General features: G+C 50.3%; 1 protein-coding gene across 1 annotated transcript in view; it reads right to left on the bottom strand.

The window, feature by feature from the left end:
• Positions 1 to 1,776: 1,776 nt before the first annotated feature.
• Positions 1,777 to 25,603, bottom strand: part of PIGC (phosphatidylinositol glycan anchor biosynthesis class C) — a 49,980-nt gene continuing 26,153 nt past the window's right edge. The window contains exons 7-8 of the mRNA XM_032980797.2: positions 5,723 to 5,892; positions 1,777 to 1,871 (exon numbers count right to left, since the gene is read on the bottom strand). Of these exons, the coding sequence (XP_032836688.1) occupies positions 1,805 to 1,871; positions 5,723 to 5,892 (237 nt within the window). The 3' untranslated portion in view covers positions 1,777 to 1,804. The remainder of the gene's footprint in view (positions 1,872 to 5,722; positions 5,893 to 25,603) is intronic.

Raw genomic sequence — 25,603 nt, 5'->3', positions numbered from 1 at the left:
TTACTGGCACCGCGTAGCAATTTTGCTGTGCCAGCGAAATTATGGGTTTGGGGAGCGGCGCGATTGGAATTGCAGGGGCTCGAGGAGTGGTGGTGGTGGGGGTGGGGTGGTGGTGGTGGTATACGTGGTGGGGGAGAGCTGTGGTGGGGGGAGCTGTGGTGGGGGAGAGCTGTGGTGGGGAGAGCTGTGGTGGTGGGGGGGAGCTGTGGTGGGGAGAGCTGTGGTGGGGGAGAGCTGTGGTGGGGGAGAGCTGTGGTGGGGGAGAGCTGTGGTGGGGGAGAGCTGTGGTGGGGAGAGCTGTGGTGGTGGGGGGGAGCTGTGGTGGGGAGAGCTGTGGTGGGGGAGAGCTGTGGTGGGGGAGAGCTGTGGTGGGGGAGAGCTGTGGTGGGGGAGAGCTGTGGTGGGGAGGAGAGCTGTGGTGGTGGGGGGGAGCTGTGGTGGGGAGAGCTGTGGTGGGGGAGAGCTGTGGTGGGGAGGAGAGCTGTGGTGGGGGAGAGCTGTGGTGGGGGGGAGCTGTGGTGGGGGAGAGCTGTGGTGGGGGGAGAGCTCTGGTGGGGGGGAGAGCTGTGGTGTGGGAGAGAGCTGTGGTGGGGGGAGAGCTGTGGTGGGGGGAGAGCTGTGGTGGGGGGGAGCTGTGGTGGGGGGAGAGCTCTGGTGGGGGGGAGAGCTGTGGTGTGGGAGAGAGCTGTGGTGGGGGGAGAGCTGTGGTGGGGAGGAGAGCTGTGGTGGGGGAGAGCTGTGGTGGTGGGGGGGAGCTGTGGTGGTGGGGGAGAGCTGTGGTGGTGGGGGAGAGCTGTGGTGGGGGGGAGAGCTGTGGTGGTGGAGGAGAGCTGTGGTGGTGGGGGAGAGCTGTGGTGGTGGGGGGGAGCTGTGGTGGGGGGAGAGCTGTGGTGGGGGGAGAGCTGTGGTGGTGGGGGGGAGCTGTGGTGGTGGGGGGAGAGCTGTGGTGGGGGAGAGCTGTGGTGGTGGTGGGGGAGAGCTGTGGTGGTGGGGGGGAGCTGTGGTGGTGGTGGGGGAGAGCTGTGGTGGTGGGGGGGAGCTGTGGTGGTGGGGGGGAGCTGTGGTGGGGGGAGAGCTGTGGTGGTGGGGGAGAGCTGTGGTGGTGGGGGGAGAGCTGTGGTGGGGGAGAGCTGTGGTGGTGGTGGGGGGGAGCTGTGGTGGTGGTGGGGGAGAGCTGTGGTGGTGGTGGGGGAGAGCTGTGGTGGTGGGGGGGAGCTGTGGTGGTGGGGGGGAGCTGTGGTGGTGGGGGGGAGCTGTGGTGGTGGGGGGGAGCTGTGGTGGTGGTGGGGGAGAGCTGTGGTGGTGGGGGGGAGAGCTGTGGTGGTGGGGGAGAGCTGTGGTGGTGGGGGGGGGAGAGCTGTGGTGGTGGGGGGGGGAGAGCTGTGGTGGTGGGGGGGAGCTGTGGTGGGGAGAGCTGTGGTGGTGGGGGAGAGCTGTGGTGGTGGGGTAGAGCTGTGGTGGTGGGGTAGAGCTGTGGTGGTGGGGTAGAGCTGTGGTGGGGAGGAGAGCTGTGGTGGTGGGGGAGAGCTGTGGTGGGGGGGAGCTGTGGTGGGGGAGAGCTGTGGTGGTGGTGGGGGAGAGCTGTGGTGGTGGGGGGGAGCTGTGGTGGTGGTGGGGGAGAGCTGTGGTGGGGGGGGGAGAGCTGTGGTGGTGGGGGGGAGCTGTGGTGGTGGTGGGGGGAGAGCTGTGGTGGTGGTGGGGGGGAGCTGTGGTGGTGGGGGGGAGCTGTGGTGGTGGTGGGGGGGAGCTGTGGTGGGGGGGAGAGCTGTGGTGGGGGGGGGAGAGTGGACGTCCCACGTGGTCACTAGGACCGGAAGCTGGGGATGTCATCGTCCTTGATCTCGGCTTCGTCCCATGGTCCGTGGATGTTGCTAAGTGGGGGGAGGGGAGGAGAGGGACGACGAGAGAGATTTCGCAGTTTTAACGCCAGACGAGGAGGCCAGATGGACGAGGCCAAGAACCGGGATTGACATCGGCAAAGTTAACGGATACCGACCGGATAGACAAATCAGATGCAGCCAAAGCTATTTCAATGCTAAATTCTATGCTAATTCCTTTGTGAAGGGGTGCCTCTGCGGATGTGCATGCTTTAACTTTAACACAGCCATTTCTGTGACCAGTCACAAGCTAATCACTCAGCTATTTCAATGCTAAATTCTACGCTAATTCCTTTGTCAAGGCGCTTTGTTTCTTCTCACACAGCTTAAAGGTCGTGATCTGAACGTGGCTCTTTCACTCCAGCGCTGTCCTACCAGACAGTCTCGTCACTTCACCTGATGAAGGCCGCTTGTGTTGTGGCCGAAACGTCGTGAGAATATTATTATGTTATTTTATAAATTTATTATTTTATTCTCATTCTACGCGGTGACTTTACCGAAAGAACCAAAGAAGAAGAAACGAACACTTTGTTGGTGTGTTAACAAGTGAACCAGATGGATTGACGCGACTACAGTTGGGGGATTCCTCTTTGGTTCTTTCGATAAAGTCACGTAGAAAGAAACATAAATTAAATAATAGAATACGACGTTTCGATTGCAACGCAAGCAACCATCAGGTAGAACTACATTTGAGAGGGAGACAAAACACAGACACGGAGACAGACACACGAGCAGAGAGACACACAAGCAGAGAGACAGACAACACAGAGAGAGAGACAGACAACACAGACACACGAGCAGAGAGCCACACAAGCAGAGAGACAGACAACACAGAGAGAAAGAGACAGACAACACAGACACACAGAGAGAGACAACACAGACACACGAGCAGAGAGACGCACAAGCAGACAGAGAGACAGACAACACAGACACACAAGCAGAGAGACAACAGAGAGAGACAGACACACAGAGACAACACAGAGACAGATAGACACATAAGCAGAGAGAGACAACACAGACACAAGCAGAGACAGACAACACAGACACAGACAACACAGAGACACAAAATAGACAACAGAGACAGAGACACACAACATCAACACAGAGAGACACACAATATAGACACAGAGACAGAGACACAACATAGACACACAGAGACAACACAGGGACACAGACACAAGCAGAAAGACAACACAGAGACACAGACAGACACACACAACATAGACACACATAGACAACACAGAGACACAGAGAGAGAGACACACAACAGACACAGACAACACAGAGACACAGACACACAAGCAGAGAGACAACACAGACACACAGACAGACACACAACATAGACACACAGACAACACAGAGAGAGACAACACAGACACACAGACAACAGACACAGAGAGAGAGACACACAACATAGACACAGACAGACACACAAGCAGAGAGAGACCACAGACAGAGAGAGACACACAACGTAGACACACAGACAGACACAAGCAGAGAGAGACAACACACACACAAACAGAGACAACAGAGACAACATAGACACACATACAACACAGAGACACAGAGAGATACACAACATAGACACACAAGCAGAGAGAGAGACAACACAGACACAGAGAGACAACATAGACACACAGAGACAACACAGAGACACACAACATAGACACACACAAGCAGAGACAGACACAAGCAGAGAGAGACACAACATAGACACACAGAGACACAGACATATACACAAGCAAAGAGAGACAACACAGAGAGAGACACAACATAGACACACAGAGACACAAGCAGAGAGAGACACAGAGAGAGACACAACATAGACACAGAGAGACAAACAGAGAGAGACAACACAGACACAGAGACACAACATAGACACAATGAGAGAGAGACAACACAGACAGAGAGAGACACAACATAGACACAGACAGACACACAACATAGACACAGAGACACAACATAGACACAGCATAGACACAGAGACAATACAGAGACACACAACATAGACACACAGAGAGACACACTAACAGAGAGAGACAACATAGACACAGAGACATACAGACGCACAAGCAGAGAGACAACACAGAGAGAGACACAACATAGACACACAACATAGACACAGACAATACAGAGACACAACATAGACACACACAAGCAGAGACAGACACACAGAGAGAGACACACAAGCAGAGAGAGACAACACCGAGACACACACACAACATAGACACACACGCAACAAGAGAGAGAGACACAACATAGACACAGACAGACACACAACATAGACAGACACAAGCAGAGACAGACACACAGAGAGAGAGACACAAGCAGAGAGAGACAACACCGAGACACACACAACATAGACACACAGAGACACACAAGCAGAGAGAGACAACACAGACACAGAGAGACAGACACACAACATAGACACACAGAGACACAACAGACACACATAGACAATACAGAGACACACAACAGACACCCACAAGCAGAGACAGACACAGAGAGACAGACACAGAGAGAGAGACACAAGCAGAGAGAGACAACACCGAGACACACACACAACATATACACACACGCAACAAGAGAGAGAGAGAGAGACACAACATAGACACACACAAGCAGAGACAGACACACAGAGACAGAGACACAAGCAGAGAGAGACAACACCGAGACACACACACACACAACATAGACACACAGAGACACAGACACACAAGCAGAGAGCGACAACACAGAGAGAGAGACACAACATAGACACAGACAGACACACAACAGAGACACAGAGACAATACAGAGACACACAACATAGACACACACAAGCAGAGACAGACACACACACAGAGAGAGACACACAAGCAGAGAGAGACAACACCGAGACACACACAACATATACACACACGCAACAAGAGAGAGAGAGAGACACAACATAGACACAGACAGACACACAACATAGACACACACAAGCATAGACAGACACACAGAGACAGAGACACAAGCAGAGAGAGACAACACCGAGACACACACACAACATAGACACAGAGACACAGACACACAAGCAGAGAGCGACAACACAGAGAGAGAGACACAACATAGACACAGACAGACACACAACAGAGACACAGACAATACAGAGACACACAACATAGACACACAAGCAGAGACAGACACACAGAGAGAGAGAGAGACACACAAGCAGAGAGAGACAACACCGAGACACACACACAACATAGACACACACGCAACAAGAGAGAGAGAGACACACAACATAGACACAGACAGACACACAACATAGACACACACAAGCAGAGACAGACACACAGAGAGAGAGAGACACACAAGCAGAGAGAGACAACACCGAGACACACACACAACATAGACACACAGAGACACACAGACACACAAGCAGAGAGAGACAACACACAGAGAGAGAGACACAACATAGACACAGACAGACACACAACAGACACACAACAGAGACACAGACAATACAGAGACACACAACAGAGACACAGACAATACAGAGACACACAACATAGATACACACAAGCAGAGACAGACACACAAAGAGAGAGACACACAAGCAGAGAGAGACAACACCGAGACACACACACAACATAGACACACACGCAACAAGAGAGAGAGAGAGACACACAACATAGACACAGACAGACACACAACATAGACAGACACAAGCAGAGACAGACACACAAGCAGAGAGAGACAACACCGAGACACACACACACACACAACATAGACAACACCGAGACACCCCAATGCCTCCTGTTGCCGAGGCCTTAAATCCGTGCGTGCCGAGCGTGCCGTGAGTGCGCGGCCTCGCTCACTCCTTGGAGGTCTGCAGCGCCACGAGGGCGAGCGGCGCCAGCAGCATGGGCAGCGCGACGAGCCCCAGGGCAGCGAGCGCTGCGCGCGCTCCGGCCACGTGCCCCACCAGCGCCAGCGAGAGCAGCGACCATGACGCCGACACGCACACGTGGGTGGCCGGGCACCGGCGCTGGGCGGTGTGCCGTGGCGGGCGGGGGTGGGTGGGTATGAGGGGGGGGTATGAGAGGGGGTAGTATAGGGGGGGGGGGTAGTATGGGGGGTAATAGGGGGGTATGGGGGGGTATAGGGGGGAGAGGTGTAACAGATTAACGGATACCGATGGCAGGCAAACCAGATACGGTGCTGATGAGAGAGCAGACAGACAGACACCCAGATGGCATCGTTAAGAAGCCTCGACAGCAGCGGTCCACAAGATTTTTTTTTTGGCACCGGGGTACCGGTTTCGTGGAAGGCTTCACGGACCGGGTGGGGTATGGGGAGGGGGAGGTGTAGGCTACCAGGGGTTAGAGCTTGTGGGGCTTACTCATGTAGGCTACCAGGGGTTAGAGCTTGTGGGCTTACTCATGTAGGCTACTAGGGGTTAGAGCTTGTGGGCTTACTCATGTAGGCTACTGGGGATTAGAGCTTGTGGGCTTACTCATGTAGGCTACTAGGGGTTAGAGCTTGTGGGCTTACTCATGTAGGCTACTAGGGGGTAGAGCTTGTGGGCTTACTCATGTAGACTACTAGGGGTTAGAGCTTGTGGGCTTACTCATGTAGGCTACTAGGGGTTAGAGCTTGTGGGCTTACTCATGTAGGCTACTAGGGGTTAGAGCTTGTGGGCTTACTCATGTAGGCTACTAGGGGGTAGAGCTTGTGGGCTTACTCATGTAGGCTACTAGGGGGTAGAGCTTGTGGGCTTACTCATGTAGGCTACTAGGGGTTAGAGCTTGTGGGCTTACTCATGTAGGCTACTAGGGGTTAGAGCTTGTGGGCTTACTCATGTAGGCTACTAGGGGTTTAAGCTTGTGGGCTTACTCATGTAGGCTACTAGGGGTTAGAACGTGTGGGCTTACTTATGTAGACTACTAGAGGTTAGAGCTTGTGGGCTTACTCATGTAGGCTACTAGGGGTTAGAGCTTGTGGGCTTACTCATGTAGGCTACTAGGGGTTAGAGCTTGTGGGCTTACTCATGTAGACTACTAGGGGTTAGAGCTTGTGGGCTTACTCATGTAGGCTACCAGGGGTTAGAGCTTGTGGGGCTTACTCATGTAGGCTACTAGGGGTTAGAGCTTGTGGGCTTACTCATGTAGGCTACTAGGGGTTAGAGCTTGTGGGCTTACTCATTGTGGCTACTAGGGGTTACAGCTTGTGGGCTTACTCATGTAGTCTACTAGGGGTTAGAGCTTGTGGGCTTACTCATGTGGGCTTACTCATGTAGGCTACTAGGGGTTACAGCTTGTGGGCTTACTCATGTAGGCTACTAGGGGTTAGAGCTTGTAGGCTTACTCATGTAGTCTACTAGGGATTAGAGCTTGTGGGCTTACTCATGTAGGCTACTAGGGGTTAGAGCTTGTGGGCTTACTCATGTAGGCTACTAGGGGTTAGAGCTTGTGGGCTTACTCATGTAGGCTACTAGGGGTTAGAGCTTGTGGGCTTACTCATGTAGGCTACTAGGGGTTAGAGCTTGTGGGCTTACTCATGTAGGCTACTAGGGGTTTAAGCTTGTGGGCTTACTCATGTAGGCTACTAGGGGTTAGAACTTGTGGGCTTACTCATGTAGACTACTAGGGGTTAGAGCTTGTGGGCTTACTCATGTAGGCTACTAGGGGTTAGAGCTTGTGGGCTTACTCATGTAGGCTACTAGGGGTTAGAGCTTGTGGGCTTACTCATGTAGACTACTAGGGGTTAGAGCTTGTGGGATTACTCATGTAGGCTACTAGGGGTTAGAGCTTGTAGGCTTACTCATGTAGTCTACTAGGGGTTAGAGCTTGTGGCCTTACTCATGTAGGCTACTAGGGGCTAGAGCTTGTGGGCTTACTCATGTAGTCTACTAGGGGTTAGAGCTTGTGGGCTTACTCATGTAGGCTACTAGGGGTTCGAGCTTGTGGGCTTACTCATGTAGGCTACTAGGGGTTAGAGCTTGTGGGCTTACTCGTGTAGGCTACTAGGGGGTTAGAGCTTGTGGGCTTACTCATGCAGGCTACTAGGGGTTAGAGCTTGTGGGCTTACTCATGTAGGCTACTAGGGGTTAGAGCTTGTGGGCTTACTCATGTAGGCTACTAGGGGTTAGAGCTTGTAGGCTTACTCATGTAGTCTACTAGGGGTTAGAGCTTGTGGGCTTACTCATGTAGGCTACTAGGGGTTAGAGCTTGTGGGCTTACTCATGTAGGCTACTAGGGGTTAGAGCTTGTGGGCTTACTCATGTAGGCTACTAGGGGTTAGAGCTTGTGGGCTTACTCATGTAGGCTACTAGGGGTTAGAGCTTGTGGGCTTACTCATGTAGGCTACTAGGGGTTAGAGCTTGTGGGCTTACTCATGTAGGCTACTAGGGGTTAGAACTTGTGGGCTTACTTATGTAGACTACTAGGGGTTAGAGCTTGTAGGCTTACTCATGTAGGCTACTAGGGGTTAGAGCTTGTGGGCTTACTCATGTAGGCTACTAGGGGTTAGAGCTTGTGGGCTTACTCATGTAGACTACTAGGGGTTAGAGCTTGTGGGATTACTCATGTAGGCTACTAGGGGTTAGAGCTTGTAGGCTTACTCATGTAGTCTACTAGGGGTTAGAGCTTGTGGCCTTACTCATGTAGGCTACTAGGGGCTAGAGCTTGTGGGCTTACTCATGTAGGCTACTAGGGGTTAGAGCTTGTGGGCTTACTCATGTAGACTACTAGGGGTTAGAGCTTGTGGGCTTACTCATGTAGGCCACTAGGGGTTAGAGCTTGTGGGCTTACTCATGTAGGCTACTAGGGGTTAGAGCTTGTGGGCTTATTCATGTAGACTACTAGGGGTTAGAGCTTGTGGGATTACTCATGTAGGCTACTAGGGGTTAGAGCTTGTAGGCTTATTCATGTAGTCTACTAGGGGTTAGAGCTTGTGGGCTTACTCATGTAGGCTACTAGGGGTTAGAGCTTGTGGGCTTACTCATGTAGTCTACTAGGGGTTAGAGCTTGTGGGCTTACTCATGTAGGCTACTAGGGGTTCGAGCTTGTGGGCTTACTCATGTAGGCTACTAGGGGTTAGAGCTTGTGGGCTTACTCGTGTAGGCTACTAGGGGGTTAGAGCTTGTGGGCTTACTCATGCAGGCTACTAGGGGTTAGAGCTTGTGGGCTTACTCATGTAGGCTACTAGGGGTTAGAGCTTGTGGGCTTACTCATGTAGGCTACTAGGGGTTAGAGCTTGTAGGCTTACTCATGTAGTCTACTAGGGGTTAGAGCTTGTGGGCTTACTCATGTAGGCTACTAGGGGTTAGAGCTTGTGGGCTTACTCATGTAGGCTACTAGGGGTTAGAGCTTGTGGGCTTACTCGTGTAGGCTACTAGGGGTTAGAGCTTGTGGGCTTACTCATGTAGGCTACTAGGGGTTAGAGCTTGTGGGCTTACTCATGTAGGCTACTAGGGGTTTAAGCTTGTGGGCTTACTCATGTAGGCTACTAGGGGTTAGAACTTGTGGGCTTACTTATGTAGACTACTAGGGGTTAGAGCTTGTGGGCTTACTCATGTAGGCTACTAGGGGTTAGAGCTTGTGGGCTTACTCATGTAGGCTACTAGGGGTTAGAGCTTGTGGGCTTACTCATGTAGACTACTAGGGGTTAGAGCTTGTGGGATTACTCATGTAGGCTACTAGGGGTTAGAGCTTGTAGGCTTACTCATGTAGTCTACTAGGGGTTAGAGCTTGTGGCCTTACTCATGTAGGCTACTAGGGGCTAGAGCTTGTGGGCTTACTCATGTAGTCTACTAGGGGTTAGAGCTTGTGGGCTTACTCATGTAGGCTACTAGGGGTTAGAGCTTGTGGGCTTACTCATGTAGGCTACTAGGGGTTAGAGCTTGTGGGCTTACTCATGTAGGCTACTAGGGGTTAGAGCTTGTGGGCTTACTCATGTAGGCTACTAGGGGTTAGAGCTTGTGGGCTTACTCATGTAGGCTACTAGGGGTTAGAGCTTGTGGGCTTACTCATGTAGGCTACTAGGGGTTAGAGCTTGTGGGCTTACTCATGTAGGTTACTAGGGGTTAGAGCTTGTGGGCTTACTCATGTAGGCTACTAGGGGTTAGAGCTTGTGGGCTTACTCATGTAGGCTACTAGGGGTTAGAGCTTGTGGGCTTACTCATGTAGGCTACTAGGGGTTTAAGCTTGTGGGCTTACTCATGTAGGCTACTAGGGGTTAGAACTTGTGGGCTTACTTATGTAGACTACTAGGGGTTAGAGCTTGTGGGCTTACTCATGTAGGCTACTAGGGGTTAGAGCTTGTGGGCTTACTCATGTAGGCTACTAGGGGTTAGAGCTTGTGGGCTTACTCATGTAGACTACTAGGGGTTAGAGCTTGTGGGATTACTCATGTAGGCTACTAGGGGTTAGAGCTTGTAGGCTTACTCATGTAGTCTACTAGGGGTTAGAGCTTGTGGCCTTACTCATGCAGGCTACTAGGGGCTAGAGCTTGTGGGCTTACTCATGTAGTCTACTAGGGGTTAGAGCTTGTGGGCTTACTCATGTAGTCTACTAGGGGTTAGAGCTTGTGGGCTTACTCATGTAGGCTACTAGGGGTTAGAGCTTGTGGGCTTACTCATGTAGGCTACTAGGGGTTAGAGCTTGTGGGCTTACTCATGTAGGCTACTAGGGGTTAGAGCTTGTGGGCTTACTTATGTAGGCTACTAGGGGTTAGAGCTTGTGGGCTTACTCATGTAGTCTACTAGGGGTTAGAGCTTGTGGGCTTACTCATGTAGGCTACTAGGGGTTAGAGCTTGTGGGCTTACTCATGTAGGCTACTAGGGGTTAGAGCTTGTGGGCTTACTCATGTAGGCTACTAGAGGTTAGAGCTTGTGGGCTTACTCATGTAGGCTACTAGGGGTTAGAGCTTGTAGGCTTACTCATGTAGTCTACTAGGGGTTAGAGCTTGTGGGCTTACTCATGTAGGCTACTAGGGGTTAGAGCTTGTGGGCTTACTCATGTAGTCTACTAGGGGTTAGAGCTTGTGGGCTTACTCATGTAGGCTACTAGGGGTTAGAGCTTGTGGGCTTACTCATGTAGTCTACTAGGGGTTAGAGCTTGTGGGCTTACTCATGTAGGCTACTAGCGGTTCGAGCTTGTGGGCTTACTCATGTAGGCTACTAGGGGTTAGAGCTTGTGGGCTTACTCATGTAGGCTACTAGGGGTTAGAGCTTGTGGGCTTACTCATGTAGGCTACTAGGGGTTAGAGCTTGTGGGCTTACTCATGTAGGCTACTAGGGGTTAGAGCTTGTGGGCTTACTCATGTAGGTTACTAGGGGTTAGAGCTTGTGGGCTTACTCATGTAGGCTACTAGGGGTTAGAGCTTGTGGGCTTACTCATGTAGGCTACTAGGGGTTAGAGCTTGTGGGCTTACTCATGTAGGCTACTAGGGGTTTAAGCTTGTGGGCTTACTCATGTAGGCTACTAGGGGTTAGAACTTGTGGGCTTACTTATGTAGACTACTAGGGGTTAGAGCTTGTGGGCTTACTCATGTAGGCTACTAGGGGTTAGAGCTTGTGGGCTTACTCATGTAGGCTACTAGGGGTTAGAGCTTGTGGGCTTACTCATGTAGACTACTAGGGGTTAGAGCTTGTGGGATTACTCATGTAGGCTACTAGGGGTTAGAGCTTGTAGGCTTACTCATGTAGTCTACTAGGGGTTAGAGCTTGTGGCCTTACTCATGCAGGCTACTAGGGGCTAGAGCTTGTGGGCTTACTCATGTAGTCTACTAGGGGTTAGAGCTTGTGGGCTTACTCATGTAGTCTACTAGGGGTTAGAGCTTGTGGGCTTACTCATGTAGGCTACTAGGGGTTAGAGCTTGTGGGCTTACTCATGTAGGCTACTAGGGGTTAGAGCTTGTGGGCTTACTCATGTAGGCTACTAGGGGTTAGAGCTTGTGGGCTTACTTATGTAGGCTACTAGGGGTTAGAGCTTGTGGGCTTACTCATGTAGTCTACTAGGGGTTAGAGCTTGTGGGCTTACTCATGTAGGCTACTAGGGGTTAGAGCTTGTGGGCTTACTCATGTAGGCTACTAGGGGTTAGAGCTTGTGGGCTTACTCATGTAGGCTACTAGAGGTTAGAGCTTGTGGGCTTACTCATGTAGGCTACTAGGGGTTAGAGCTTGTAGGCTTACTCATGTAGTCTACTAGGGGTTAGAGCTTGTGGGCTTACTCATGTAGGCTACTAGGGGTTAGAGCTTGTGGGCTTACTCATGTAGTCTACTAGGGGTTAGAGCTTGTGGGCTTACTCATGTAGGCTACTAGGGGTTAGAGCTTGTGGGCTTACTCATGTAGTCTACTAGGGGTTAGAGCTTGTGGGCTTACTCATGTAGGCTACTAGCGGTTCGAGCTTGTGGGCTTACTCATGTAGGCTACTAGGGGTTAGAGCTTGTGGGCTTACTCGTGTAGGCTACTAGGGGGTTAGAGCTTGTGGGCTTACTCATGCAGGCTACTAGGGGTTAGAGCTTGTGGGCTTACTCATGTAGGCTACTAGGGGTTAGAGCTTGTGGGCTTACTCATGTAGGCTACTAGGGGTTAGAGCTTGTAGGCTTACTCATGTAGTCTACTAGGGGTTAGAGCTTGTGGGCTTACTCATGTAGGCTACTAGGGGTTAGAGCTTGTGGGCTTACTCATGTAGGCTACTAGGGGTTAGAGCTTGTGGGCTTACTCATGTAGGCTACTAGGGGTTAGAGCTTGTGGGCTTACTCATGTAGGCTACTAGGGGTTAGAGCTTGTGGGCTTACTCATGTAGGCTACTAGGGGTTTAAGCTTGTGGGCTTACTCATGTAGGCTACTAGGGGTTAGAACTTGTGGGCTTACTTATGTAGACTACTAGGGGTTAGAGCTTGTGGGCTTACTCATGTAGGCTACTAGGGGTTAGAGCTTGTGGGCTTACTCATGTAGGCTACTAGGGGTTAGAGCTTGTGGGCTTACTCATGTAGACTACTAGGGGTTAGAGCTTGTGGGATTACTCATGTAGGCTACTAGGGGTTAGAGCTTGTAGGCTTACTCATGTAGTCTACTAGGGGTTAGAGCTTGTGGCCTTACTCATGTAGGCTACTAGGGGCTAGAGCTTGTGGGCTTACTCATGTAGTCTACTAGGGGTTAGAGCTTGTGGGCTTACTCATGTAGGCTACTAGGGGTTAGAGCTTGTGGGCTTACTCATGTAGGCTACTAGGGGTTAGAGCTTGTGGGCTTACTCATGTAGGCTACTAGGGGTTAGAGCTTGTGGGCTTACTCATGTAGGCTACTAGGGGTTAGAGCTTGTGGGCTTACTCATGTAGGCTACTAGGGGTTAGAGCTTGTGGGCTTACTCATGTAGGCTACTAGGGGTTAGAGCTTGTGGGCTTACTCATGTAGGCTACTAGGGGTTAGAGCTTGTGGGCTTACTCATGTAGGCTACTAGGGGTTAGAGCTTGTGGGCTTACTCATGTAGGCTACTAGGGGTTAGAGCTTGTGGGCTTACTCATGTAGGCTACTAGGGGTTTAAGCTTGTGGGCTTACTCATGTAGGCTACTAGGGGTTAGAACTTGTGGGCTTACTTATGTAGGCTACTAGGGGCTAGAGCTTGTGGGCTTACTCATGTAGTCTACTAGGGGTTAGAGCTTGTGGGCTTACTCATGTAGGCTACTAGGGGTTAGAGCTTGTGGGCTTACTCATGTAGGCTACTAGGGGTTAGAGCTTGTGGGCTTACTCATGTAGGCTACTAGGGGTTAGAGCTTGTGGGCTTACTCATGTAGGCTACTAGGGGTTAGAGCTTGTGGGCTTACTCATGTAGTCTACTAGGGGTTAGATCTTGTGGGCTTACTCATGTAGGCTACTAGGGGTTAGAGCTTGTGGGCTTACTCATGTAGGCTACTAGGGGTTAGAGCTTGTGGGCTTACTCATGTAGGCTACTAGAGGTTAGAGCTTGTGGGCTTACTCATGTAGGCTACTAGGGGTTAGAGCTTGTAGGCTTACTCATGTAGTCTACTAGGGGTTAGAGCTTGTGGGCTTACTCATGTAGGCTACTAGGGGTTTAAGCTTGTGGGCTTACTCATGTAGGCTACTAGGGGTTAGAGCTTGTGGGCTTACTCATGTAGGCTACTAGGGGTTAGAGCTTGTGGGCTTACTCATGTAGGCTACTAGGGGTTAGTGCTTGTGGGCTTACTCATGTAGTCTACTAGGGGTTAGAGCTTGTGGGCTTACTCATGTAGGCTACTAGGGGTTAGAGCTTGTGGGCTTACTCATGTAGGCTACTAGGGGTTTAAGCTTGTGGGCTTACTCATGTAGGCTACTAGGGGTTAGAGCTTGTGGGCTTACTCATGTAGACTACTAGGGGTTAGAGCTTGTGGGCTTACTCATGTAGGCTACTAGGGGTTAGAGCTTGTGGGCTTACTCATGTAGGCTACTAGGGGTTAGAGCTTGTGGGCTTACTCATGTAGGCTACTAGGGGTTAGAGCTTGTGGGCTTACTCATGTAGGCTACTAGGGGTTAGAGCTTGTAGGCTTACTCATGTAGTCTACTAGGGGTTAGAGCTTGTGGGCTTACTCATGTAGGCTACTAGGGGTTAGAGCTTGTGGGCTTACTCATGTAGGCTACTAGGGGTTTAAGCTTGTGGGCTTACTCATGTAGGCTACTAGGGGTTAGAGCTTGTGGGCTTACTCATGTAGGCTACTAGGGGTTAGAGCTTGTGGGCTTACTCATGTAGGCTACTAGGGGTTAGAGCTTGTAGGCTTACTCATGTAGTCTACTAGGGGTTAGAGCTTGTGGGCTTACTCATGTAGGCTACTAGGGGTTAGAGCTTGTGGGCTTACTCATGTAGGCTACTAGGGGTTTAAGCTTGTGGGCTTACTCATGTAGGCTACTAGGGGTTAGAGCTTGTGGGCTTACTCATGTAGGCTACTAGGGGTTAGAGCTTGTGGGCTTACTCATGTAGGCTACTAGGGGTTAGAGCTTGTGGGCTTACTCATGTAGTCTACTAGGGGTTAGAGCTTGTGGGCTTACTCATGTAGGCTACTAGGGGTTAGAGCTTGTGGGCTTACTCATGTAGGCTACTAGGGGTTAGAGCTTGTGGGCTTACTCATGTAGGCTACTAGGGGTTAGAGCTTGTGGGCTTACTCATGTAGGCTACTAGGGGTTAGAGCTTGTGGGCTTACTCATGTAGGCTACTAGGGGTTAGAGCTTGTAGGCTTACTCATGTAGTCTACTAGGGGTTAGAGCTTGTGGGCTTACTCATGTAGGCTACTAGGGGTTAGAGCTTTTGGGCTTACTCATGTAGGCTACTAGGGGTTTAAGCTTGTGGGCTTACTCATGTAGGCTACTAGGGGTTAGAGCTTGTGGGCTTACTCATGTAGACTACTAGGGGTTAGAGCTTGTGGGCTTACTCATGTAGGCTACTAGGGGTTAGAGCTTGTGGGCTTACTCATGTAGGCTACTAGGGGTTAGAGCTTGTGGGCTTACTCATGTAGGCTACTAGGGGTTAGAGCTTGTGGGCTTATTCATGTAGACTACTAGGGGTTAGAGCTTGTGGGATTACTCATGTAGGCTACTAGGGGTTAGAGCTTGTAGGCTTACTCATGTAGTCTACTAGGGGTTAGAGCTTGTGGGCTTACTCATGTAGGCTACTAGGGGTTAGAGCTTGTGGGCTTACTCATGTAGTCTACTAGGGGTTAGAGCTTGTGGGCTTACTCATGTAGGCTACTAGGGGTTAGAGCTTGTGGGCTTACTCATGTAGGCTACTAGGGGTTAGAGCTTGTGGGCTTACTCATGTAGGCTACTAGGGGTTAGAGCTTGTGGGCTTACTCATGTAGGCTACTAGGGGTTAGAGCTTGTGGGCTTACTCGTGTAGCCTACTAGGGGTTAGAGCTTGTGGGCTTACTCGTGTAGGCTACTAGGGGTTAGAGCTTGTGGGCTTACTCATGTAGGCTTCTAGGGGTTAGAGCTTGTTGGCTTACTCATGTAGGCTACTAGGGGTTAGAGCTTGTGGGCTTACTCATGTAGGCTACTAGGGGTTAGAGCTTGTGGGCTTACTCATGTAGGCTACTAGGGGTTAGAGCTTGTGGGCTTACTCATGTAGACTACTAGGGGTTAGAGCTTGTAGGCTTACTCATGTAGTCTACTAGGGGTTAGAGCTTGTGGGCTTACTCATGTAGGCTACTAGGGGTTAGAGTTTGTGGGCTTACTCATGTAGTCTACTAGGGGTTAGAGCTTGTGGGCTTACTCATGTAGGCTACTAGGGGTTAGAGCTTGTGGGCTTACTCATGTAGGCTACTAGGGGTTAGAGCTTGTGGGCTTACTCATGTAGGCTACTAGGGGTTAGAGCTTGTGGGCTTACTCATGTAGGCTACTAGGGGTTAGAGCTTGTGGGCTTACTCATGTAGGCTACTAGGGGTTAGAGCTTGTGGGCTTACTCATGTAGGCTACTAGGGGTTAGAGCTTGTGGGCTTACTCATGTAGGCTACTAGGGGTTAGAGCTTGTGGGCTTACTCATGTAGGCTACTAGGGGTTAGAGCTTGTGGGCTTACTCATGTAGGCTACTAGGGGTTAGAGCTTGTGGGCTTACTCATGTAGGCTACTAGGGGTTAGAGCTTGTGGGCTTACTCATGTAGTCTACTAGGGGTTAGAGCTTGTGGGCTTACTCATGTAGGCTACTAGGGGTTAGAGCTTGTGGGCTTACTCATGTAGGCTACTAGGGGTTAGAGCTTGTGGGCTTACTCATGTAGGCTACTAGGGGTTAGAGCTTGTGGGCTTACTCATGTAGGCTACTAGGGGTTAGAGCTTGTGGGCTTACTCATGTAGGCTACTAGGGGTTAGAGCTTGTGGGCTTACTCATGTAGGCTACTAGGGGTTAGAGCTTGTAGGCTTACTCATGTAGTCTACTAGGGGTTAGAGCTTGTGGGCTTACTCATGTAGGCTACTAGGGGTTAGAGCTTGTGGGCTTACTCATGTAGGCTACTAGGGGTTTAAGCTTGTGGGCTTACTCATGTAGGCTACTAGGGGTTAGAGCTTGTGGGCTTACTCATGTAGACTACTAGGGGTTAGAGCTTGTGGGCTTACTCATGTAGGCTACTAGGGGTTAGAGCTTGTGGGCTTACTCATGTAGGCTACTAGGGGTTAGAGCTTGTGGGCTTATTCATGTAGACTACTAGGGGTTAGAGCTTGTGGGATTACTCATGTAGGCTACTAGGGGTTAGAGCTTGTAGGCTTACTCATGTAGTCTACTAGGGGTTAGAGCTTGTGGGCTTACTCATGTAGGCTACTAGGGGTTAGAGCTTGTGGGCTTACTCATGTAGTCTACTAGGGGTTAGAGCTTGTGGGCTTACTCATGTAGGCTACTAGGGGTTCGAGCTTGTGGGCTTACTCATGTAGGCTACTAGGGGTTAGAGCTTGTGGGCTTACTCGTGTAGGCTACTAGGGGGTTAGAGCTTGTGGGCTTACTCATGCAGGCTACTAGGGGTTAGAGCTTGTGGGCTTACTCATGTAGGCTACTAGGGGTTAGAGCTTGTGGGCTTACTCATGTAGGCTACTAGGGGTTAGAGCTTGTAGGCTTACTCATGTAGTCTACTAGGGGTTAGAGCTTGTGGGCTTACTCATGTAGGCTACTAGGGGTTAGAGCTTGTGGGCTTACTCATGTAGGCTACTAGGGGTTAGAGCTTGTGGGCTTACTCATGTAGGCTACTAGGGGTTAGAGCTTGTGGGCTTACTCATGTAGGCTACTAGGGGTTAGAGCTTGTGGGCTTACTCATGTAGGCTACTAGGGGTTTAAGCTTGTGGGCTTACTCATGTAGGCTACTAGGGGTTAGAACTTGTGGGCTTACTTATGTAGACTACTAGGGGTTAGAGCTTGTGGACTTACTCATGTAGGCTACTAGGGGTTAGAGCTTGTGGCCTTACTCATGTAGGCTACTAGGGGCTAGAGCTTGTGGGCTTACTCATGTAGGCTACTAGGGGTTAGAGCTTGTGGGCTTACTCATGTAGACTACTAGGGGTTAGAGCTTGTGGGCTTACTCATGTAGGCCACTAGGGGTTAGAGCTTGTGGGCTTACTCATGTAGGCTACTAGGGGTTAGAGCTTGTGGGCTTATTCATGTAGACTACTAGGGGTTAGAGCTTGTGGGATTACTCATGTAGGCTACTAGGGGTTAGAGCTTGTAGGCTTACTCATGTAGTCTACTAGGGGTTAGAGCTTGTGGGCTTACTCATGTAGGCTACTAGGGGTTAGAGCTTGTGGGCTTACTCATGTAGTCTACTAGGGGTTAGAGCTTGTGGGCTTACTCATGTAGGCTACTAGGGGTTCGAGCTTGTGGGCTTACTCATGTAGGCTACTAGGGGTTAGAGCTTGTGGGCTTACTCGTGTAGGCTACTAGGGGGTTAGAGCTTGTGGGCTTACTCATGCAGGCTACTAGGGGTTAGAGCTTGTGGGCTTACTCATGTAGGCTACTAGGGGTTAGAGCTTGTGGGCTTACTCATGTAGGCTACTAGGGGTTAGAGCTTGTAGGCTTACTCATGTAGTCTACTAGGGGTTAGAGCTTGTGGGCTTACTCATGTAGGCTACTAGGGGTTAGAGCTTGTGGGCTTACTCATGTAGGCTACTAGGGGTTAGAGCTTGTGGGCTTACTCATGTAGGCTACTAGGGGTTAGAGCTTGTGGGCTTACTCATGTAGGCTACTAGGGGTTAGAGCTTGTGGGCTTACTCATGTACGCTACTAGGGGTTTAAGCTTGTGGGCTTACTCATGTAGGCTACTAGGGGTTAGAACTTGTGGGCTTACTTATGTAGACTACTAGGGGTTAGAGCTTGTGGGCTTACTCATGTAGGCTACTAGGGGTTAGAGCTTGTGGGCTTACTCATGTAGGCTACTAGGGGTTAGAGCTTGTGGGCTTACTCATGTAGACTACTAGGGGTTAGAGCTTGTGGGATTACTCATGTAGGCTACTAGGGGTTAGAGCTTGTAGGCTTACTCATGTAGTCTACTAGGGGTTAGAGCTTGTGGCCTTACTCCTGTAGGCTACTAGGGGCTAGAGCTTGTGGGCTTACTCATGTAGTCTACTAGGGGTTAGAGCTTGTGGGCTTACTCATGTAGGCTACTAGGGGTTAGAGCTTGTGGGCTTACTCATGTAGGCTACTAGGGGTTAGAGCTTGTGGGCTTACTCATGTAGGCTACTAGGGGTTAGAGCTTGTGGGCTTACTCATGTAGGCTACTAGGGGTTAGAGCTTGTGGGCTTACTCATGTAGGCTACTAGGGGTTAGAGCTTGTGGGCTTACTCATGTAGGCTACTAGGGGTTAGAGCTTGTGGGCTTACTCATGTAGGTTACTAGGGGTTAGAGCTTGTGGGCTTACTCATGTAGGCTACTAGGGGTTAGAGCTTGTGGGCTTACTCATGTAGGCTACTAGGGGTTAGAGCTTGTGGGCTTACTCATGTAGGCTACTAGGGGTTTAAGCTTGTGGGCTTACTCATGTAGGCTACTAGGGGTTAGAACTTGTGGGCTTACTTATGTAGACTACTAGGGGTTAGAGCTTGTGGGCTTACTCATGTAGGCTACTAGGGGTTAGAGCTTGTGGGCTTACTCATGTAGGCTACTAGGGGTTAGAGCTTGTGGGCTTACTCATGTAGACTACTAGGGGTTAGAGCTTGTGGGATTACTCATGTAGGCTACTAGGGGTTAGAGCTTGTAGGCTTACTCATGTAGTCTACTAGGGGTTAGAGCTTGTGGCCTTACTCATGCAGGCTACTAGGGGCTAGAGCTTGTGGGCTTACTCATGTAGTCTACTAGGGGTTAGAGCTTGTGGGCTTACTCATGTAGTCTACTAGGGGTTAGAGCTTGTGGGCTTACTCATGTAGGCTACTAGGGGTTAGAGCTTGTGGGCTTACTCATGTAGGCTACTAGGGGTTAGAGCTTGTGGGCTTACTCATGTAGGCTACTAGGGGTTAGAGCTTGTGGGCTTACTTATGTAGGCTACTAGGGGTTAGAGCTTGTGGGCTTACTCATGTAGTCTACTAGGGGTTAGAGCTTGTGGGCTTACTCATGTAGGCTACTAGGGGTTAGAGCTTGTGGGCTTACTCATGTAGGCTACTAGGGGTTAGAGCTTGTGGGCTTACTCATGTAGGCTACTAGAGGTTAGAGCTTGTGGGCTTACTCATGTAGGCTACTAGGGGTTAGAGCTTGTAGGCTTACTCATGTAGTCTACTAGGGGTTAGAGCTTGTGGGCTTACTCATGTAGGCTACTAGGGGTTAGAGCTTGTGGGCTTACTCATGTAGTCTACTAGGGGTTAGAGCTTGTGGGCTTACTCATGTAGGCTACTAGGGGTTAGAGCTTGTGGGCTTATTCATGTAGTCTACTAGGGGTTAGAGCTTGTGGGCTTACTCATGTAGGCTACTAGCGGTTCGAGCTTGTGGGCTTACTCATGTAGGCTACTAGGGGTTAGAGCTTGTGGGCTTACTCGTGTAGGCTACTAGGGGGTTAGAGCTTGTGGGCTTACTCATGCAGGCTACTAGGGGTTAGAGCTTGTGGGCTTACTCATGTAGGCTACTAGGGGTTAGAGCTTGTGGGCTTACTCATGTAGGCTACTAGGGGTTAGAGCTTGTAGGCTTACTCATGTAGTCTACTAGGGGTTAGAGCTTGTGGGCTTACTCATGTAGGCTACTAGGGGTTAGAGCTTGTGGGCTTACTCATGTAGGCTACTAGGGGTTAGAGCTTGTGGGCTTACTCATGTAGGCTACTAGGGGTTAGAGCTTGTGGGCTTACTCATGTAGGCTACTAGGGGTTAGAGCTTGTGGGCTTACTCATGTAGGCTACTAGGGGTTTAAGCTTGTGGGCTTACTCATGTAGGCTACTAGGGGTTAGAACTTGTGGGCTTACTTATGTAGACTACTAGGGGTTAGAGCTTGTGGGCTTACTCATGTAGGCTACTAGGGGTTAGAGCTTGTGGGCTTACTCATGTAGGCTACTAGGGGTTAGAGCTTGTGGGCTTACTCATGTAGACTACTAGGGGTTAGAGCTTGTGGGATTACTCATGTAGGCTACTAGGGGTTAGAGCTTGTAGGCTTACTCATGTAGTCTACTAGGGGTTAGAGCTTGTGGCCTTACTCATGTAGGCTACTAGGGGCTAGAGCTTGTGGGCTTACTCATGTAGTCTACTAGGGGTTAGAGCTTGTGGGCTTACTCATGTAGGCTACTAGGGGTTAGAGCTTGTGGGCTTACTCATGTAGGCTACTAGGGGTTAGAGCTTGTGGGCTTACTCATGTAGGCTACTAGGGGTTAGAGCTTGTGGGCTTACTCATGTAGGCTACTAGGGGTTAGAGCTTGTGGGCTTACTCATGTAGGCTACTAGGGGTTAGAGCTTGTGGGCTTACTCATGTAGGCTACTAGGGGTTAGAGCTTGTGGGCTTACTCATGTAGGCTACTAGGGGTTAGAGCTTGTGGGCTTACTCATGTAGGCTACTAGGGGTTAGAGCTTGTGGGCTTACTCATGTAGGCTACTAGGGGTTAGAGCTTGTGGGCTTACTCATGTAGGCTACTAGGGGTTTAAGCTTGTGGGCTTACTCATGTAGGCTACTAGGGGTTAGAACTTGTGGGCTTACTTATGTAGGCTACTAGGGGCTAGAGCTTGTGGGCTTACTCATGTAGTCTACTAGGGGTTAGAGCTTGTGGGCTTACTCATGTAGGCTACTAGGGGTTAGAGCTTGTGGGCTTACTCATGTAGGCTACTAGGGGTTAGAGCTTGTGGGCTTACTCATGTAGGCTACTAGGGGTTAGAGCTTGTGGGCTTACTCATGTAGGCTACTAGGGGTTAGAGCTTGTGGGCTTACTCATGTAGTCTACTAGGGGTTAGATCTTGTGGGCTTACTCATGTAGGCTACTAGGGGTTAGAGCTTGTGGGCTTACTCATGTAGGCTACTAGGGGTTAGAGCTTGTGGGCTTACTCATGTAGGCTACTAGAGGTTAGAGCTTGTGGGCTTACTCATGTAGGCTACTAGGGGTTAGAGCTTGTAGGCTTACTCATGTAGTCTACTAGGGGTTAGAGCTTGTGGGCTTACTCATGTAGGCTACTAGGGGTTTAAGCTTGTGGGCTTACTCATGTAGGCTACTAGGGGTTAGAGCTTGTGGGCTTACTCATGTAGGCTACTAGGGGTTAGAGCTTGTGGGCTTACTCATGTAGGCTACTAGGGGTTAGTGCTTGTGGGCTTACTCATGTAGTCTACTAGGGGTTAGAGCTTGTGGGCTTACTCATGTAGGCTACTAGGGGTTAGAGCTTGTGGGCTTACTCATGTAGGCTACTAGGGGTTAGAGCTTGTGGGCTTACTCATGTAGGCTACTAGGGGTTAGAGCTTGTGGGCTTACTCATGTAGGCTACTAGGGGTTAGAGCTTGTAGGCTTACTCATGTAGTCTACTAGGGGTTAGAGCTTGTGGGCTTACTCATGTAGGCTACTAGGGGTTAGAGCTTGTGGGCTTACTCATGTAGGCTACTAGGGGTTTAAGCTTGTGGGCTTACTCATGTAGGCTACTAGGGGTTAGAGCTTGTGGGCTTACTCATGTAGACTACTAGGGGTTAGAGCTTGTGGGCTTACTCATGTAGGCTACTAGGGGTTAGAGCTTGTGGGCTTACTCATGTAGGCTACTAGGGGTTAGAGCTTGTGGGCTTACTCATGTAGGCTACTAGGGGTTAGAGCTTGTGGGCTTACTCATGTAGGCTACTAGGGGTTAGAGCTTGTAGGCTTACTCATGTAGTCTACTAGGGGTTAGAGCTTGTGGGCTTACTCATGTAGGCTACTAGGGGTTAGAGCTTGTGGGCTTACTCATGTAGGCTACTAGGGGTTTAAGCTTGTGGGCTTACTCATGTAGGCTACTAGGGGTTAGAGCTTGTGGGCTTACTCATGTAGACTACTAGGGGTTAGAGCTTGTGGGCTTACTCATGTAGGCTACTAGGGGTTAGAGCTTGTGGGCTTACTCATGTAGGCTACTAGGGGTTAGAGCTTGTGGGCTTACTCATGTAGGCTACTAGGGGTTAGAGCTTGTAGGCTTACTCATGTAGTCTACTAGGGGTTAGAGCTTGTGGGCTTACTCATGTAGGCTACTAGGGGTTAGAGCTTGTGGGCTTACTCATGTAGGCTACTAGGGGTTTAAGCTTGTGGGCTTACTCATGTAGGCTACTAGGGGTTAGAGCTTGTGGGCTTACTCATGTAGGCTACTAGGGGTTAGAGCTTGTGGGCTTACTCATGTAGTCTACTAGGGGTTAGAGCTTGTGGGCTTACTCATGTAGGCTACTAGGGGTTAGAGCTTGTGGGCTTACTCATGTAGGCTACTAGGGGTTAGAGCTTGTGGGCTTACTCATGTAGGCTACTAGGGGTTAGAGCTTGTGGGCTTACTCATGTAGGCTACTAGGGGTTAGAGCTTGTAGGCTTACTCATGTAGTCTACTAGGGGTTAGAGCTTGTGGGCTTACTCATGTAGGCTACTAGGGGTTAGAGCTTTTGGGCTTACTCATGTAGGCTACTAGGGGTTTAAGCTTGTGGGCTTACTCATGTAGGCTACTAGGGGTTAGAGCTTGTGGGCTTACTCATGTAGACTACTAGGGGTTAGAGCTTGTGGGCTTACTCATGTAGGCTACTAGGGGTTAGAGCTTGTGGGCTTACTCATGTAGGCTACTAGGGGTTAGAGCTTGTGGGCTTATTCATGTAGACTACTAGGGGTTAGAGCTTGTGGGATTACTCATGTAGGCTACTAGGGGTTAGAGCTTGTAGGCTTACTCATGTAGTCTACTAGGGGTTAGAGCTTGTGGGCTTACTCATGTAGGCTACTAGGGGTTAGAGCTTGTGGGCTTACTCATGTAGTCTACTAGGGGTTAGAGCTTGTGGGCTTACTCATGTAGGCTACTAGGGGTTAGAGCTTGTGGGCTTACTCATGTAGGCTACTAGGGGTTAGAGCTTGTGGGCTTACTCATGTAGGCTACTAGGGGTTAGAGCTTGTGGGCTTACTCATGTAGGCTACTAGGGGTTAGAGCTTGTGGGCTTACTCGTGTAGCCTACTAGGGGTTAGAGCTTGTGGGCTTACTCGTGTAGGCTACTAGGGGTTAGAGCTTGTGGGCTTACTCATGTAGGCTTCTAGGGGTTAGAGCTTGTTGGCTTACTCATGTAGGCTACTAGGGGTTAGAGCTTGTGGGCTTACTCATGTAGGCTACTAGGGGTTAGAGCTTGTGGGCTTACTCATGTAGGCTACTAGGGGTTAGAGCTTGTGGGCTTACTCATGTAGACTACTAGGGGTTAGAGCTTGTAGGCTTACTCATGTAGTCTACTAGGGGTTAGAGCTTGTGGGCTTACTCATGTAGGCTACTAGGGGTTAGAGTTTGTGGGCTTACTCATGTAGTCTACTAGGGGTTAGAGCTTGTGGGCTTACTCATGTAGGCTACTAGGGGTTAGAGCTTGTGGGCTTACTCATGTAGGCTACTAGGGGTTAGAGCTTGTGGGCTTACTCATGTAGGCTACTAGGGGTTAGAGCTTGTGGGCTTACTCATGTAGGCTACTAGGGGTTAGAGCTTGTGGGCTTACTCATGTAGGCTACTAGGGGTTAGAGCTTGTGGGCTTACTCATGTAGGCTACTAGGGGTTAGAGCTTGTGGGCTTACTCATGTAGGCTACTAGGGGTTAGAGCTTGTAGGCTTACTCATGTAGTCTACTAGGGGTTAGAGCTTGTGGGCTTACTCATGTAGGCTACTAGGGTTTAGAGCTTTTGGGCTTACTCATGTAGGCTACTAGGGGTTTAAGCTTGTGGGCTTACTCATGTAGGCTACTAGGGGTTAGAGCTTGTGGGCTTACTCATGTAGACTACTAGGGGTTAGAGCTTGTGGGCTTACTCATGTAGGCTACTAGGGGTTAGAGCTTGTGGGCTTACTCATGTAGGCTACTAGGGGTTAGAGCTTGTGGGCTTATTCATGTAGACTACTAGGGGTTAGAGCTTGTGGGATTACTCATGTAGGCTACTAGGGGTTAGAGCTTGTAGGCTTACTCATGTAGTCTACTAGGGGTTAGAGCTTGTGGGCTTACTCATGTAGGCTACTAGGGGTTAGAGCTTGTGGGCTTACTCATGTAGTCTACTAGGGGTTAGAGCTTGTGGGCTTACTCATGTAGGCTACTAGGGGTTAGAGCTTGTGGGCTTACTCATGTAGGCTACTAGGGGTTAGAGCTTGTGGGCTTACTCATGTAGGCTACTAGGGGTTAGAGCTTGTGGGCTTACTCATGTAGGCTACTAGGGGTTAGAGCTTGTGGGCTTACTCGTGTAGGCTACTAGGGGTTAGAGCTTGTGGGCTTACTCGTGTAGGCTACTAGGGGTTAGAGCTTGTGGGCTTACTCATGTAGGCTACTAGGGGTTAGAGCTTGTTGGCTTACTCATGTAGGCTACTAGGGGTTAGAGCTTGTGGGCTTACTCATGTAGGCTACTAGGGGTTAGAGCTTGTGGGCTTACTCATGTAGGCTACTAGGGGTTAGAGCTTGTGGGCTTACTCATGTAGACTACTAGGGGTTATAGCTTGTAGGCTTACTCATGTAGTCTACTAGGGGTTAGAGCTTGTGGGCTTACTCATGTAGGCTACTAGGGGTTAGAGTTTGTGGGCTTACTCATGTAGTCTACTAGGGGTTAGAGCTTGTGGGCTTACTCATGTAGGCTACTAGGGGTTAGAGCTTGTGGGCTTACTCATGTAGGCTACTAGGGGTTAGAGCTTGTGG

Source organism: Petromyzon marinus, chromosome 74 (assembly GCF_048934315.1).
Source record: "Petromyzon marinus isolate PM22_M1 ecotype Great Lakes invasive population chromosome 74, UKy_Petmar_22M1.pri1.0, whole genome shotgun sequence".
In the NCBI taxonomy this organism is placed as follows: Eukaryota; Metazoa; Chordata; class Hyperoartia; order Petromyzontiformes; family Petromyzontidae; genus Petromyzon; species Petromyzon marinus.
The sequence above is the reverse complement of the archived record's forward strand: the minus strand, read 5'-3'. Positions and strand labels throughout refer to the sequence as shown.